Below are 18,129 nucleotides of genomic sequence, written 5' to 3' on the forward strand. Positions count from 1 at the left end.
TATAAAAACCCAAACTAACCTATAAAAACCCAACCTAACCTTATAAATTAAAGGCAAATTCAAATAAAATTTTATAATCTTTACCTATTCCTACTTGTTTTATTACTTTATCCAAGTCTTCGAAGATATTATATAAAATTATCACTTTGTCTAAATTGGGTAGACATTATAAATAATGGCTGGGTAGTGTATATAATATCCGGATTTATTACTTTGGCTGTGACATATATAACTACAACGAAACTGAATAAATATTTATTAAAAGAATTTATTTTTGTTACGGTTTTTAACAATTTATAAGTATGTAATGTTGTTTGAATAAACCTTAAAAGTAAATTAGTATTTTTTGCCATGGAACGCATTATAGTATTTTACATTGATTTATGTGGGAAAAATTGTTTCTCTTAACGAGTTTTTTTCACATAACAAGTAAGATTCTGGAACGAATGACAGGTTCCACAATATTTTAATCTCGCGCGCGAGTCGTAGCAAAAGTCAACCATTTATATTTTATCGTGCAACTTTTATTATGATGTTTGTATCCCTGCGAGCACCTGAATCATGTTTTCGTGATAATTTAATCAAAACTAGTCCTAAATATCATTTCCAAAGAGGTGCTTATCGTTTGACATAGCCCAGTTACATGACATTTCACTAGAAATTCTTGCAATTCGATATCATTTCGCCGACAAATAAATGTTTACCGCTGTTTGCAGCGCTGCGAAAATGGCTTCGGCTTCATCAGAGACAGTAATGGATAGAAATGAAGAAAGGAGAAAACGCGTAAGTACTAAAACATTTAATTTTAACCTCAAATCAAAAGAAAATACCACAAATTCTCTGTCCGCTAACCAACGAAATGTCACCCAATGTTTTTGTTTTGAAGATTGTCATCGGACGATTTCCATTGTCTTTGTTGTATTTAATCATGTCCAAATATATAATTCTACAAGTTATAGTAATACAAACCTAATTTCTCATTCGTGTTTGTCAAAAAAACTGTAGATATATTTATTTTTGACGTCTAAATATTTACGTCGCAAAATTTCCTTTCTTCAATTTTGCTCAATACAAATTAAAAAATGTACGTACATTGTTAGGTATATCTATCTATAGGAGAACTCTAAATTCTCTTCATCATTTTGAGATAATAAAAGTCATCTGATTATTTTGATAGTAAATACCTACGTCATTGTTTTGAAATTCTTCCATACGAAAGGTGGCAGGTGACGCAAATATTATGATAAAAGATAGATTCATAATATTATGTAAGCTAGATTCCTTGCCCTTTGTAAATTATAAAACTGGATAGTTTATTATTAATAATAATTGAGGAGAACAACACAAACTTAGGATTGTGCGTATTGGTGCATACGTATAAACCTTCGGTTAATTAACTTTGGGATTAAAAGGGTCGGTTTCACAGAACTTGAAAACTGTTGCTAGTGTATACGATGATCGAATTGTATATATTTGAAAAGTTTCAATGTGTTCTTTTTACTATTTAAAAAATGGGTAAATATTTCCCTAACCGTTGTTAAATTAACACAATTCATGCGGATGAAAAAAGGGTCCCTTTCGAGAAACTGAATTTAGTTTTAAACAGCTACTACATCTTTGAACATAATACACACAAACCCCAACAATAAAGTTATTGTCCAAAATTAATGCCTAATTTTGTAATAGGACTCCATAAACTGAAGTTAAAGTCAGTGTTGGGCCATTTTGAGATGTTTTATTACAAAAATATTTTAAAAGTTCTGGGTATCTATTCCCCAGTCTCGATCGCTCGCAATTTCCGCCGAAAGTACATACACTGGTAGAGTTTGTTATTCTTGAGTCTCACCGAAAGTACATACTACACGCCATACGTCAAAATTCATTCGACTTAAACAACGAGTGGGTCGAAGCAGTAGAGATCGGCAAAACTGTCAAAATCTCATTGCATCCTGGTGAATTGCCTTATACAAAAAAAAAAAAAGATCGTTTCCCGCGCGCTTTTCGAAGTTGGTATCAGATTCGTTTAGTTCTGCCAAGTTGTTTTAACCATTTTTCTGGCATTCCGATATGTATCCACCACCGCCATTCATGTCAGAAAAAGTGCGGTAGCAAATAAAAACGTTGACAGAACGACGGGGCAACGGTTTGTTTTTGACATTTCAAATTAACTCCATAGAAACCTCAAACACATCAGAAACATAGACAATATTCACAGGGTTGCCAACACAGCCATCTCTTCAACCGTGTGACACAAGAATGTATAAATATAGAACTTATGACAAAAGTCGTAGAGATTTTCGTTCGTAGATGGCGCATAGCGAGTAATTCGTGGTAGAGACTCTGGAATAGATACTCTGTATCTTCAGTACGATAAGTGTGAGAATGTATTTAAATATAGTTTCCTTCTGATAAAATATTCTTCCGCACAAAAGACAAGGATTTGAAGATTTAAACATACAATTCCCTTATAAAGAGATTGATATAAAATTATCGGACAGCAATGCCTTTTCCGCCAGGGTAGAACTACCCTTCCTGCCCCAAATGTGTTAATAGACAGAGATTGTGAAATTAACCCTTTGTTTCAATTTAATTAATATTAAAAAAAAACAATGATTTACGTCAGGATAGATGTAAAAGATTAAAATTAATAACACTTTTATTTAATCGATGTTCAAAATTTACTCTTAAAACAATTCCTTTGCCGCCATTCGTTGGTATGATAACATAGGCACTGCATAACATTGATTATCTCCAGGCTAACTTCAGATAATTCGTTGAACTGCACAATCTAGCAAGGTCATTACAGAGCAAAGGGAATTTTACAACTGACTGATGATGACAAAATGAAAAAATCTAGATCCTATCTCTGTCAATGGGAGTATAACACTTCTAACCCATCGGGAACCAATGGAGTAAGCCATCATGAAACAATGCGTGTTATAAAGATAATAGAAGATTCTCATCTACGTTTTTTTTTTTGTGTGCAGGTGCTCCTGGGCCCCCTGCCCGGGGACTTCCTACAGGTGGGCGGGCCCCCCGAGAGCAGCCAGGAGGCGGCGGACAGGCAGGCCGCCATGGCGCTGCAGCAACAGCTGGCCCCACAGCTGGCCGCCCCCTCAGTAGGGCGGCTCAGCATCACGCTGGGGCAGGCCAAGCTGGTCAAGAACTACGGTACCATACTTTAATTTGATGTCCACGCTTGCTTGTGGTTGCCCTTGTTGTACTTAAAAATTTATTTCATTATTAATTTTCAAGTGAATCATCTGTCCCTTCCTCTTGTCTCTTCCCAGCTAAAAGTGCTTACACTGCTTCGGAGCAATTTGGGAATGGAACTTGAAGTCAGTGCATTGTCCTCGGGATGATTTTCTCGGTAGTCTTGGCTTTCTTTATGAAGATAGACTAGGTCTCGGCTCCATTGTTTTATATTTTACCAACGCCTTCCCCTTGATACTCAATGACATTACAAAACATATAGACATGTGTAGTGGTACGCCACTACTTGATTCCAACGGCACTCTAGAAGTTTCGGCTCTTTTCCAAACAAGCTTCTTGGATGTTCTTTTATTCTTTTTAATTTTGTTTTGGCAATATCTACATAGCAACCAAATGTTCGAGAAGTTTCTTCACCTTATAAAAGCGGCAGCGTGAAGGAACTCGGCAGTAGTCAGTCAGTCATCAATCCGCCGTCAGTTTACAAGGATCAACGAGTGATAATTCGCCCGTATTCATCATGGACTCTATCGGGACATCATCCTAGCACCTTGGCCCCGGCCGTCGTCCCAGGCCAGCGCTACAACGGATTACAGCGCCCTGGTTCCAGCGCCTCTGACCAGCGCTTCATCCACGCACCATGACCACCACGAGGACACGCAGCATCCTCACTGGTCTACGCAGCTCCCGCTCAACTGCCTACAAGGTCCACTGCACCTTCGGCCTTCCCGTCAGCACTGGAGTACTGATTGCCAAGATCGCCAGTGCCTACCAGTGAACTACAAAAATTACAAAATACAAAAAATACAAAAATTCATCATTTTGCAAAGAAAAAGTATGTTATTACGAAAATAGAATCAGCTGACGCACGGCAAAAATGTAGCATCGGCGATAAATAAGTTAAAATCTTCAGGAAATAATCAAAATAATTGTATTATTTATTATTATGTAATTTGCATGTATCTTCGAATGAAATGTCATTGCTTGGTTTTTAATAGTGTTTGCCTTGTAACACAAGAGGGCATTTTGGCACCAATTTAAGCAATTCGGTTAGAGATAACGTTAGCACACAATCTCCAGCGACGCGTGACAGTTTTGTACTAAAACTACTAAATCGAAAGTACGACAATTGGCGTATCTTTTGTTTGCCACTTTGAGATCTCTACAACATGTCTGTATGTTTTATAATGTCATTGGTGACACCTGTCTTTTTTTTCAAACTTTTTCTTCTTTGTCTTTTCCCTACAGGAATTTCCAGAGTGGCTTTTGTATGTGGGCATATTAATTATACTAACTAACTAACCATCACGCCGTTTCGGTCTTGGCACACACTTCTTGCCTCATTCACATTCATACATCGTCTCATACATACTCTTCTATTGTTCTGACTCTTGACATGGCCCGACTCAAGTATCTGATTCACTTGGCCATGCCATGTCTTCCTCGGGCGTCCCCAACTTCTGCTACCATTCACATTTGCATCGTATATTCTCCTTACACTCCTTTCTTCGCTCATTTGCTCTACATGCCCAAACCATATAAGCGTCCCTTTCTTAATCTTACTCATTACGCTTACATCAGCTTTGCACTCTGCGGATATCCACATTCCGCACACGATCATACATGGTTTTACCACACATACGCCTCAGGGATCTCATTTCAACAGCATTCAATCTACTTTCATCCTTTCTTTGCCAGTTCCATGCCTCACTTCCATACATCAGGGTAGGTACCAGCATTCCATTGTGGACTGCTAACTTCTCTTTTTTGGACAATTTTTTGTTAGCGCCAACTGCGTTCAGTCCTCCATTAATGGAGTTGATTTTAAAAAATCTGGAATGCTGGGCGCGTAATAAAGATAATAGAAGATTATCCTCCTATTACACCTCCAGTGTGAAAAAATTCAAACTTTACTTGTAGAGTGAAAAAATGCATTTTTAAGCAGGAAAAGGAAGGGAAACTTCCGATTTCTTTTTATTTATTGTGTCCATTAATAATCATTATTGATAAAAATAAAAGTTATTTAGAAGTCAACCTTCATTTTCCCGCTTGAAGGTATTACAGGTCCAGCAACGATGCATAATGTATGCAATTATGCTTTAATATGCATTAACGGCATTTGGATTGACAGAATTTTTTGTTGCAAAACCAGTATTCTCTTTTTCCTAACATATTTCAAAAGACTCCAATCTTTGTTGTGTTGCAGGAATGACCCGAATGGATCCGTATGTGCGCCTGCGGGTTGGTCATTGCGTGTACGAGTCCCATACCGATCCCAACGGAGGGAAGAACCCTCGCTGGAACAAAATTATTAACTCGTATGTATTAATTTTATTATACAAGTTAAACACTTATCCCCTTACTTATAAACTCAGGTGTAAATATAACGCAAAGTTTCAAAAACAAAACAAACACGGCGCGTAAGGTCGGAACAGTGAAAACTTGACTTATTAGCATGGCGTTTGTATGGTAAAATGACCTTAAACCAGGCTTAAGGCCAGCTTTACCATTCCATCGTCGAACCAACCAGAGATGTGCAAAATGGGTACCCAAAACCATTTGAAATGCAAAATGGAAATGGGTAAAAACTTTTCCATTTGCAAAATGCAAAATGGTTTTTAGGAAAGCATTTCAAATGCACAATGCAAAATACCTATTTTCAAAATGCAAAATGGTTTCCCAGGTAAAACAAACAAAATAATTATAGAATTTTTAAACAATTTTGTCATTTAATAATGGACATCAATGTAGAACAAACATATTACATGATTGTAAATCCAAAAACACCACGACTACAGATTATAAAACCACAAAAAATTTGCGCGGGACTAATGTTGCCAGCGTAAAAACATAGAAACTGCTATCTAACATTTAATATTACAGCGTCATGGCCCCTTGTTTAGTATTTTTTGTAATGGTATCACTCAATTGCCAGGGCTCCTACCAGGGAGCAACTTGACAAATGTTAATTATCTCTCATAGCGAGGTTGAGGACCGACTGATATTTGGGGCTTATGAAAAAAAGATGAGTGGAGATAGTAGGAAGAATGTTGCAAAAAAGCATTTAAAATGGAAAATGCATTGAGAAAAGCATTTAAAATGCAAAATCGTTTTTAGAAAAGCATTTAAAATGCAAAATGGAAAATACCCATTTTGCATTTTGCATTTCCATTTGAAATGGATTTATTTGAAATAAAGCACATTTCTGGAACCAACATATAAAAATCTAATTAGTAAGACGTTTGATGTTTTGATTTGAAGTAATCCGTTATACGTCGCACCTTTTCATTGATTATTGTTGCTGCATAAATACAAGCACGGTGTCATCGAAGCCAGAGTTCAGTCAGTTAACCGCTCAGAAGCAGGGCGTACTGAGCGAGGCACGCACAAACTAATAGTAAACAACTACTGACCCTGCACAGATCGCAAGCGCGCCCTACTGTTGAATTTGGTGGCCACCTCTGGTCTAGAGCCCCAAAATATGTACCTAAGCATGGATGACATTTTTTCTTTCATGGCCTCCTGTGTAGAGTTAATGTAAAAAAGGTTAGTTAGTTAATAAGTTATTAATTAATGTATTTATTTATTTCTCGGACAATTTTTATAGCGTCGCTTTTGTGAGACATCACCTCAGGGGCGCTTTACAGTTGATGCAGGTATTACAAAAAATATAAATATTATAAAAAGAAAGTGAAGTTAAGTTAAATGAAGTACAGGAACAGGTGACACGAAGATAGAAGATAGAGACTCTGCAGCAAGAATCCTAGGTGGTGAAGAAAATGGACCAGCTGCTGAAGCAAGAGTCCACCGCGTCCACCAACAGCGCCAGCACGAGGTTCACCATCCGTCCAGGTATCTGTCTGCTGCTAATAAAGCGCTGACACAATATCTCACATAGATACCAGACCTCGGCAGCACTGCTGTGACGTTTGACGAACATAGAAGATGGAGACTCTGCAGCAAGAATCCTAGGTGGTGAAGAAACTGGACCATCTGCTGCAGCAAAAGAGTCCACCGCGTCCACCAACAGCGCCAGCACGAGGTTCGTTATCCGTCCAGGTATCTGTCTGCTGCTAATAAAGCGCTGACACAATATCTCACATAGATACCAGACCTCGGCAGCACTGCTGTGACGTTCGACGAAGATAGACTGGATGGAGACTCTGCAGCAAGAATCCTAGGTGGTGAAGAAACTATGTAATGTTATTTTTATGTTTAGCCTTCTGCCTGCTGGAGTGACGACCGTCTACTTGGAAATCTTCGATGAGTGCTCCTTCACCCCGGACGAACTTATCGCCTGGGCGCACATTCCTATCCCACCAAATGTCTTGCAGGTAAAGAACCACTGTCCGTTTTCTTAAATTTGTGTGTATAAATGAGAAGGACTCAATGTTATAAACCAGGATGACAACTACTCCACCAATCATAACACAATATGGTGATATTGTTTTACAGGGAGAAACCCACGAAGACTGGTACCCACTGAACGGCAAGCAGGGAGACGGCATGGAGGGGATGATCAACCTAGTCTTTAGCTATTCCGTAAGTTTTTATACCTACCTTCATCGGGTATTTTGAGTTTTTTTCGTCAAGTCACTAACGACTGGTGACTTAGGTACAGGGTGCAGCAAAAACGGTCCAAAAAGACAGTCCAGTTTTGAAGGGCTATTAAAAAAAAAATGGGGTTTATTTTATTTCATTCGGTACATCATGCCGTTTTATGATGATGGCCCCCAGCAGCGATACATTGATGAAGGCGATTTATAAAGTTTTCGGCCGCATTTTTTAATGTCTCGACGGGTATAGCGGCGATTTCCTCCCGGATTCGATCCTTGAGTTCTTACAAGGTGTTTAAAAATTTTTTTTTTCCAATAGCCCCACAAAAAGAAAGTCTCAAATTGCAGACAGAAGGCCCGCTGGTTGACGACGAAAGAACGGCCATTTTCAATAAACATGCTTACTCTCCCGACACAATGAGACCCCTCCTAGGTTCCTACCCCACGGGATGTACTGGGCTTTCAAAACTACACCCTGTACTTCAAAAGATTTGTCAGATTCATGATTTATTTAGAAATATTCCTGGTTGACATTAAAATTCAAATATATTAGTTTTGAACTAATCCAAAAATGAAATGTTGTTTTTGATGAAGGATTTTAAGAAATTTTTAAAGATTTTAATATTATTACAAACAGAAAGATTAAAAATATTACATTTCATGTAGAAAATAGAAGATTTTTCAGTGATTTAGGAAGTGGTTTACTGATACACTTTTTTTCATATCATATAAAAATAATTCTTAAACTTTAACGAATCTTTTACAAACAATGCAATGCGGTCTATGACTTTTCGAAATATATTTCAATTATTTGGTGTATGTTATATGTATGTATGTTTTGGTGTATCTATGTTATACTTTTAAATGCAAATACAAAGAGTGGTGTTGCCTCTTTCTTACACTACTTAAATCATATATCTCACCATAATACAAAAGGAGATAGAACCACTTTTATGAGTCCAAAAAGGGCACAAAAGACTACTGATATTGATGTACTGTGTATGTACTACATAAAAGGCAAAAATATACCCAAAGGGTTATGAAATATTAAATTCCCTTTCTGCCATTGGTTGAACGGTGGTTAATAACATCCTTAAAGCCGTGCACAGTGAAACCTTTGTATTTGTCAGTAGGGAGGGCAAAGTAAAGAATACGTAACGATGTCTAAGTAAACCAAAATGCAGAATATGGTTGGAAAGTAGTTTCCAAATGTTGCCATAGTCAATCAAAACATAAACCCATTCAACGATAATGTTATTGACTACTTCAGAAAGATTTTAAAAGTTTAGAAAAAACATTGCACAAGTTCTTTGTTAAATCAAGTGCTACTGAATTATTGGCAAACTCGAACCAGAATTGGAGTAACCTAATGTCGTAATCGATGGCGATAATTCTCTTGAGAAGTAATAACTTTTTTTCTCTAGCTTCTATCACCATCTCTTCTCAATACAATATATGAAGTGGTACGCCACTACTACTATTCAAATGTTATTCTAGAAGTTTCGGCTTTTGCCAAACAAGCTTCTTGGGTTTTCTTTTATTTTTTTACTGTAGCAACTGGAATGTTCGAGATTGTTTTATTTTCCACCTATATAAGCGACAACGTGAACGAAATGGTCAGTACATTACCAGCAACCGCAACATCGAGATCGAATTGTTTTGCCTACGTGACTTGCTAGGAAATATTCTCGAACCTTCCTTTCGCAAATCTTTCTGTTGTATTTTCTACGTTTATTTATTTTTCGGATATGTTATAATAAACCGCTTAAGCCAAAACAGTAGTTATTTATTAATATTTAGAATACCGAATATAACTACATGTAGATAAAGTTTGACAAATTTTATAATTTTTTCAGAATGGGAATGGATTGATTCAATTTCAGTTACATATTTTTAAGGGATTATTGACAAATACAGAATCTCCACTGTAATATTTATGGGTTTAATGACAAATACAGAATCTCCACTGTAATATTTATGGGTTTAATGACAAATACAGAATTTCCACTGTAATATTTATGGGATTAATGACAAATACAGAATTTCCACTGTAATATTTTGATTTAAAAAAACCAGTTGTGAATTTATGAATATTGTTACGTAATAAAGACCGTTTTCCATAGCAATATGAATGTTTTGTTTGTCTCCAGCTTGCCCCGGCGCCAATGCCCTACCTGGCCAGCGCCTACCAGCAGCCCCTGATGATGATGCCTGGTCCCATGATGGGCTACGCACCCGTGGCCATGTACCACCAGCCCATGGGCCCAGTGCACCCCCCCACCCACCCCCAACAGCCCCCCCAGCTGGAGATGACACCCACCCTTACCGAGGACGAGCTCAAACAGGTGGACAATAAATACTATGTTACTACATGCCGAGGGCCTAATGTCAGACAATGCTATCTACAAAAAATATGCAAATAATGCTAGGTTTTAAAGTCAAACAGCGTTACCTACAAAAAAGCAATTCAACACACCTTTAAAAAGTGATACAGTAGAACCTCGTTAATTCGAAATTCACGAGACATCAAAAATCAAATTTAAAATTAAAAAAAATAAATAAATAAAACGCCAAAAATCTAGTTCCTCGGCCGCCCCTTCAAATTCGATTAGTATCTTCAGAGTAAATACGTAATAATACAAATTATGAGGTTGTTGAGGTAATTTCAGCACCCTTGAGGTGATTTCTCACGAAAACGGCGCTATATAAATTAGCCAAATATTATTATTATTATTCCCGTGTACATCACATTTTCGCAGCCGATTACCGCCACGGTCGACCCTTCAAGTTCAGTTATTCAAAGTAAATTTTTTTAAATACCCGTCATTTCCGCGTAAATCAAATGTTGCCGGCCCCTTATTTAGGATATTTCACGTAGGTAAATTCGTAAAAATATGATAGTTTTTCGCGTAAACCAGCGTTTTTCAGCGTAATTAGTTTGTTAGTTTATCATTAAAAAAATAATAATATTTGACAAGTTAAAGTATTTCACCAACAAATGTAGATATAATATGTCTCGACGCCATCTAGTGGGAAATTTAGCACTAACAAAGCCTTTCCTACAAAAATAAAGTTGGTTGTTTACAGGTGAAAAAATATAATAAACACTAATTGTTGATTGAAGTACTAGTACATATTGAATTATTTGGCATGTTGGGAATAAGCCGACGTAGTCCAGTGGTCCAGAGCACCTGACCGGACATCAAAAGGTGCGGGTTCAACTCCCGTCGGCGGCATTTATTTTTTACTCGTGAGATATTTTCAATTTGTATTGATATTTCAGGTGACTAATTATTGCTTATAATAATTTGTTATAATATACTCAAAGTAAATTCGTGAAAACACCACACATTTCCCCGTAAATGTAATTTTCGCGGTCGATTACCGTCGCGGCCGGCCCCATTCGGATATTCGACTAATTTTGTAAAAATACGATATATTTCTTTCGATAAATTCAGATATTTGGTGTAAATTTGTGAAACTACGACATATTTTGCGTAATACGAATATTCTCGGTAACCACGTAAATATACATTTTACCATTTTTAAAATACATTTTTAGGCGTGGCGGTTATCTTTTGGCTTCAGATTTACGAAATTTTATGATTTATTTTCACAAAATCGAATTTTTTCAAATTACACAAACAAATTTTCCTGCACGGACAAAAATAATTTTCGAATTACTAATTAATGCATTTCAAATTAAAAAACCATTTTCTTTGAAAAAAAATTTCTGGGGATATTTTTTTGCCCAAAATTTTGAATTACACGTTTTTTCAAATTATCGGGGTTTGAATTAACAATGTTCTAGTGTATAAAGTCATGAAAAGTGATGAAACACGTTAACCCTTCAGTACTTTCAACACATTTGTTCAATTTGCATTATTTTCTGAGTATATCAAATGCGATATATACATCTTATTTTTTAATTTTCTGTAAAAACAAATACAGTTTTAGAAACTAAATAATATTATCTTTCCGGTGTATGCATTTAAAATAAACATTACTATTTCTAAATAATAAAATTTTAAAATCAAATGTGAAAAATGTAGTCAAAAATGCTAACCACATTTTTATCCATCGTCACATCTTCCCTGCCACTGATGATGGACACTGTAATGCTGTCCGAAACCTTGGCTAAAGAAGAAGGTAGCCCAACACGGCACAATACCCCAAAATCATATCCAGCTTTTAGGACGATCGTCGATGACCCGGGACGATTATAATGACACTCGTAATTCATTACTTTCAGATCCACGAGATGTTCCCGAGCGTGGAGAAAGAAGTCATCAAGTCGGTGTCTGAAGCCAATCGGGGAAACAAAAATGCAACCGTCAATTCTCTGCTGCAGATGTCGGAATAGATGGCGTAATATTCAGTTTGTCATATTTTATACTAAAAAACCCACATCTCTGTCAGTTTAGTCCAATGACTAAATCTTCACTACACCACATTCCAAGATAGGATTTATCCTCCTTCATAAAAACTCAACACTGACTGCGGTCCCTCGCCGTTTGCAACCAGTCCTCAGTCCTTCACCTCCTGTACCAATCCTCTTCCACGCAGTCTATCCACCTCTTCCTCGGTCTGCCTCTGAGTCACTTCCATTGGGGCACACAGTCATAATTTCACTATGTGACCTACAGGATTTTACGATGGTCGCATACTCAATTAGATTTTCAAGCTTACAGCTTTAATTCTGTATAATCCATTTACTCACAAGTTCATATAATGTATAATAATAATAATAATACTTGGATGACTTGTATAGCGCCGTTTTTGTGCAAAAACACCTCAAGGGCGCATATTCCTTAACCCCTCAGGCCTCTGGCATATTGACCGTTATATTTCTTAAAGACACTGTCAGAAGGTTGGAGAATTTGCATTATTTCCGCTTTGCAATAAAATCCAAATAAATAGAATATTTTTAAATATATCCAAAAATTAAAAACAGTTTTTGAACTAAAATTAGACAAAGATATTATAAAAGTTATTGTCACTTCATTTTTTTTCATTGTATATAAAAAATTTGCAAACCTTGACAAATATTTTTCAAATGCAAAATGTTGTTTCATAGAATTATTTCAAAATTTTCGGGAGCATCTATGGTATTTTTTTTTTAATGCAAAATGAAAGTGCTGTGTTCTCTTTTTCCAACACTGGTTAAATCATATATCTCGCCGTAATATAAAATGAGATAACATAACTTTTATAAGACCTTGTCTGGCTGGGAAATAAATCTCCCAAAATGACTCCACAGGTGTTTGTTGTCTGTGAAGAATATCTCCCAAAATTGCCCAAGGGGTTAAATAATATTCTATTTAGTAATACATATTCAATTTAGTATGGTGTTCTAAGCTGCTAAAATGCCAGCATCTTAAGTTTGATTAAAGTCATTGATTCTCTTCTACTGTGCCACTTTATTGCTTTTGCTATAATTTAATAATAAATAAGATGGCCAATCTCCCATTGGAAACATTTTAATTTTAATGACAATAAAAATAATCAATTGATTCCTCCTCCCTCTACGACGTGAGTCTATGCAAGACTCGAGTTCGCTACTTCGTTTCCTTGAAAAGACCCTCCACACAGAATTCCCAAAGATGACATAAAATCTTTTAACTAACCAACAGAGATGTGACTTGTTTTGTGTACAATATAACATTAATAATGTGAAACAAATCTATTTTAGAGTGATATCTAAAAAAATATGTGACTGCGCTTTTGAATTCCATTTTTTATGTATTAATATGTACATCTTTGTAGAGCATCGGTTTTAAAGACACTAGATGCGCCCCCGCGGGTAAATAATAGCAAAAATATCTAATTGTGCTCGCTGATTTAATTTTTATACTACTTAATCTAAATCTAAATGTATGACCTTATCACTTCATATCTTCAGAGATTGTCTAATTTACTGGTTATAATATGGCCCGGTATGTCAGTTGATTTTAAGCTCGGTTGGGATGTCGAGTTTAGCGCGGCTTGGAACATAATCCTTATATAGGTCGTAAGCCTAGATATCAGCAATATTACATGTTAGTCATATAGGGTCAAAGGCAGAACTATCCAAAAAAATTGACAAAATAAACTAAATATGCCATGTATTTAGGTTATAATGTGCGTAAAAATATTAAATTTGCTATTATATCTCTGTGTTTGGTATCAAAGTTACAACCCTCCACGAATTTAGAATCAAATGCAGAACTGTTAGATTTCCATCGATTCTGGAAAGTTCTGCCTTTGATTCTAAACGACTTGTGTATTGTCTACGATTTTAATAGAGGAATGTATTTATTTTTTCTTTGTAAAACCAAACTACTGTCTACTTGAGAGGCATATATATATGCTCTCTAATGTTGTTGCGAAATAGACGAATGCCAATGACGGTATTTGTTTTTTTGCGGGTGCAATTTACCATTTGATTTTTGATAAAGTTCCCCACTTCAATCACCATGGTGCTATATGTGAGGGTACTAATTTTAAATAGTATTTCTTTGCTGCAGTTCTCTTCATGAAAGTATGACGAACTGACCACTGGAAACAAACTGTCCCAATTACTGATAAAATTAGGCAATTTACTTGAATTTTTGTGAGATTGTCAGATAAAAAAAAGGAACTATTCTGCGGCTCATCAAAGGACGAGCGGCCGATTTAACCCGCTTAAATTAGAGCGAGGAATGTCGAACATAGCGAGTACACGGACTGACTGATATACCGGGCCTATGTATACAAATAACTTGATGCAATCATAGACTATATGTCTGTTATCGTGTAGATTTGGTGTCATTTTTGGTATGACTTAAACCCATCTGATGTATTCCTTATCGATGATGTAATAGCTTCTATGTTGTTATATATTGGATAATTGTGTCGCATTACAATCGTAATATATAATGTAAAGATACATTCTTAAGCGATTTATATTATTCTTTGCAAGTAAATAATATAACTGATACTAAAGCGAAAAATTGTATGCTATTTGTTTTAATTTTGTATTAAATGTGCTTATAACATAAATATTATTGTAGTTTTTTTCTATACTAATAATTTGTCATTACCAATTTTTTGTTGATAATTTTGTGCTTTAGTAAATTTTTCATATATATATAATATATTATTATACAATCATTTATTTAGGACGGGTTTTAGAGAATTTGAACAATTCTTCAAAGTTAATTTACAAGTTCTGTTATTATTTCGGTTCAGTCAAGCAACTAGCTTATAATGATATAATAAAAGAACTTGAATAGGACTTTTGCAGAACCCGAAAGTTAACGTTGAAATTTGATGAATTGTTCAAATTCTGTGAAGCAATCCATCCTTAGTCAAGTCAAAATCAACGAAACTTGTGCAAATACTTTAAATTATCGGAGCATCGATTTTTGAAATATAATTATATGTATTTATTTAACTTAGTTTTTATTGCAATTTTGTTAAAAAGATGTGTCATTTTATATGGTAGTTAGTCATTTTAATATATTAAAAAATAAAAAAAACTGTACCCTAGATCTATATTTACTATTCATACTATTTCCACTTAATTATTTATTTTAAATCTATAATTAATTATCTTGTATTATTTTAAGTATACAGTGAAAAATTGATTTTTTTACACAATATTTAGATGCATTTTCTGTTAGTTTTTTTACTGTATGCTAATTAATTAATGCTGAATATAACAAAAAACAAAATTTCTGCCCATATAATATAATGTATTATATGTCATTTTGTATGTAATTTATGTAGGTACATACTAAGATTTTCCTGTGGCTGTATAGTTTTTCCATACTTTTTTTACAACAAATAATAATATTCACACTGAGTCTAAAACTGTGTCGCCTGTGTAGATATATTTTGGGTATGAAGAATCTATGCATTTCAAAAATAATTCAATAGTTAAATATTTATTTATCACATAATACATACACAACTGGTCCAGAAACTCATAGTACAAGCATGGAAAAAAAATTGGCAATTAAAGGGTTAAAAAAATTTTGGGGCCTACGTCTCTGCTTTTACGCTTCAATTTCAAAAGACATTAACTCCAGTGACCAATTTTTTTTTTTAAATGGATCTACTCTAAAAATGAAAGTTCAAATAAAAAAAATTATATTGTTAAAAGGACTCATTCATTAGTTTCCCGCTTGTACTACAAATTTTCTGGACACCGTGTAATAATTCATATAATCATTTATCTGTCAATCAAGTCAATTCCCATTTACAATCATACTGCGTGTTTTTGATTAAAAAAAAATCATCTCACTTTCGACTTTTTAAAATCTAGTGCCAAATTTTGTAAAATTATGAATCAATTTATGAAAAATTATTTTTAATTTACTTACCTACTTACTTTGTTTCCAAATTTTCATTGAGAGAAAAGACGCAACAGAATTTGTGAGAATAATTACTTCAATGGGATTTCTGTCCATATTTTAAACAGAACTACATTATATTATTTATGTAGTTATAAAATTTGTATCAATGATTATCACTTGCAGTTCTTTTTTATGTGCCATTAGTTAAATATGTATTATTCATAGCTACATCATGGTGAAATGACTACAGTCAGTATCGCCCTGGGGAATGAACTCCTTTCAGAATTGAAACGTTACTTAGTATGGCTTTAATTGGTTCCTAGAAATGTCTCATATTGGCAAAAGCAGATTAGTCAGGTTATCTCTTTTTTTCTTCCATCGCAGGACAAAATAATGAACATCTTTTTAAATGATAATTTTTATTTCATCAAATTCTTTTGAGGTTATTTTATTAAATAAAATGTACTCTGTAAGTAGCTACCAGCAACAGCCAACAAATTAATTCAAAATATTCGAAACAGAAAAAAAATTTACATCTCTGGTTATAGATCGATTGCCCCAGCAAATTTAATTTGTTTGTCGTGCCCGGATCAGTAACAACATAACTTCTTTCTCCTCGCTTCAGTTTTCATGTGTTCTTTCAATTTAATTCCTTCCTTATGGTGGCCTCCATGGTCAGAGGGGTAAGCCTCTTGACTAGCAATTCGAAGGTAGCGGGTTCAAATCACGGCGTGTGTAGGTAAATTTTATTTGATGAATTTGTGTAATTTCAAATAATAGATAGTATACTTGTGGCACATTCCAGAGTGCAAGATACTCTCAGTATCACCCTGGTGTAAGACCACCATTCAGAATGGTGACCAGATCTGAATAGCCAGGTACTCCCCCACATTCGTCTTCCCCATCCCGTCCTCACTCCACCTTCAGCCTCACAACATATCCCAATTGGGGATGCCATAGTCTCACTTGCTCTAAACGTTTGGTAGCAGTCAGGACTCTTCAACGGTCCTTTTTGTAAATAACAGAGGGCGCCGCTTCCTTTTACAACAATCCTTAACCATACGGTCATTAAGATAATAATACTATCAGATTGATGGAACACATGAAAACTGAAGTGAGGAGAAAGAGGGTATGTTGTTATTGATCTGGGCACGAGAAAACTAATGTAATTTGCTGGGCAATCGACCTATAAACTTTAGATGTTGATTTTCGTTACTGTTTCGAAGATTTTGAATTAATTTCTTGTCTGTTGCTGGTAGATAACCGAGTAGTAAGTAGATAGAGCATAAAATAATTTTGTTTTATTTGTTTTAGCTTGGGTACCGCTTTATGTTTAGTCATAACAATAATATATGAATATTTTATTGATGTAATATAATTAAGCTTTAACTTTGTCATCATTGTAATAAAATTTATACACATTAATGTTGTTATTACTTATTTCTTACAATAATTATTCTCTTTTAATACATTTACTTAAATATGTATATTCAAAATTGAGCCCTTAAGTGGAACATCAAAATTAAAAATTCAAAAAAATATTAATTGCACAAAAATACAGAGTACAAAGGGTATAGCTTATAGGTTACATCCCATTTCTTCCAGCTAACCCAACAAATACACATTATATTACATAAACCACCAATTTTATCACCATACTAATGACAAAAACGCCGATTGCACAAACCGTCAGTTTCAATGTAATGGCCGACTTGTCTTGACTTTACCTTAGCACGGAAAAAGAACACGCATAATTAACTTAAGTTTAAGCCAGTCTGGTATTTTGAATGCAACTTTAAATTCGATTTGCTGACTCATTTGTAGAACTGCTTACTGCACTTTAAAGACTGACATTTGATATTTAAAATATGTTGACTGTTAGGTCACAGAATTCATTTAATAATCACAAAGGTTCCAGTTTGTATCAATGACAGGTACACTAAATGTTCAGGTAGAAGTTGCAAGAAATATCACAAAAGTATTATAACAAAAATTGCAATAAAATTTACAAGTGATAAACGTTGGTGTCACAATGGTGGGTGATA

At 35.0% G+C, this 18,129-nt stretch overlaps 1 protein-coding gene across 1 annotated transcript; it reads left to right on the plus strand.

The window, feature by feature from the left end:
• The first annotated feature begins 616 nt into the window (after window positions 1-616).
• Window positions 617-17,539, plus strand: LOC149413572 (toll-interacting protein-like). Its single transcript, XM_089644490.1, has 7 exons — window positions 617-783; window positions 2,988-3,171; window positions 5,417-5,528; window positions 7,430-7,544; window positions 7,666-7,752; window positions 9,917-10,111; window positions 12,019-17,539. Exons 1-7 carry the CDS (start codon window positions 697-699, stop codon window positions 12,127-12,129), a joined length of 891 nt encoding a protein of 296 aa, XP_089500616.1. The 5' UTR covers window positions 617-696; the 3' UTR covers window positions 12,130-17,539.
• Window positions 17,540-18,129: the final 590 nt, after the last annotated feature.

The sequence above is a fragment of the Hesperophylax consimilis genome, chromosome 21, assembly GCF_061612785.1.
Source record: "Hesperophylax consimilis isolate HC1 chromosome 21, BYU_Hcon_1.0, whole genome shotgun sequence".
In the NCBI taxonomy this organism is placed as follows: domain Eukaryota; kingdom Metazoa; phylum Arthropoda; class Insecta; order Trichoptera; family Limnephilidae; genus Hesperophylax; species Hesperophylax consimilis.

Coding starts and splice junctions, on each gene's coding strand:
- LOC149413572 (XM_089644490.1), top strand. CDS start 697: ATGTTTACCGCTGTTTGCAGCGCTGCGAAAATGGCTTCGGCTTCATCA. Junction 7,545..7,665: donor TCCCACCAAATGTCTTGCAG/GTAAAGAACCAC, acceptor ATTGTTTTACAG/GGAGAAACCCACGAAGACTG. Junction 7,753..9,916: donor ACCTAGTCTTTAGCTATTCC/GTAAGTTTTTAT, acceptor GTTTGTCTCCAG/CTTGCCCCGGCGCCAATGCC.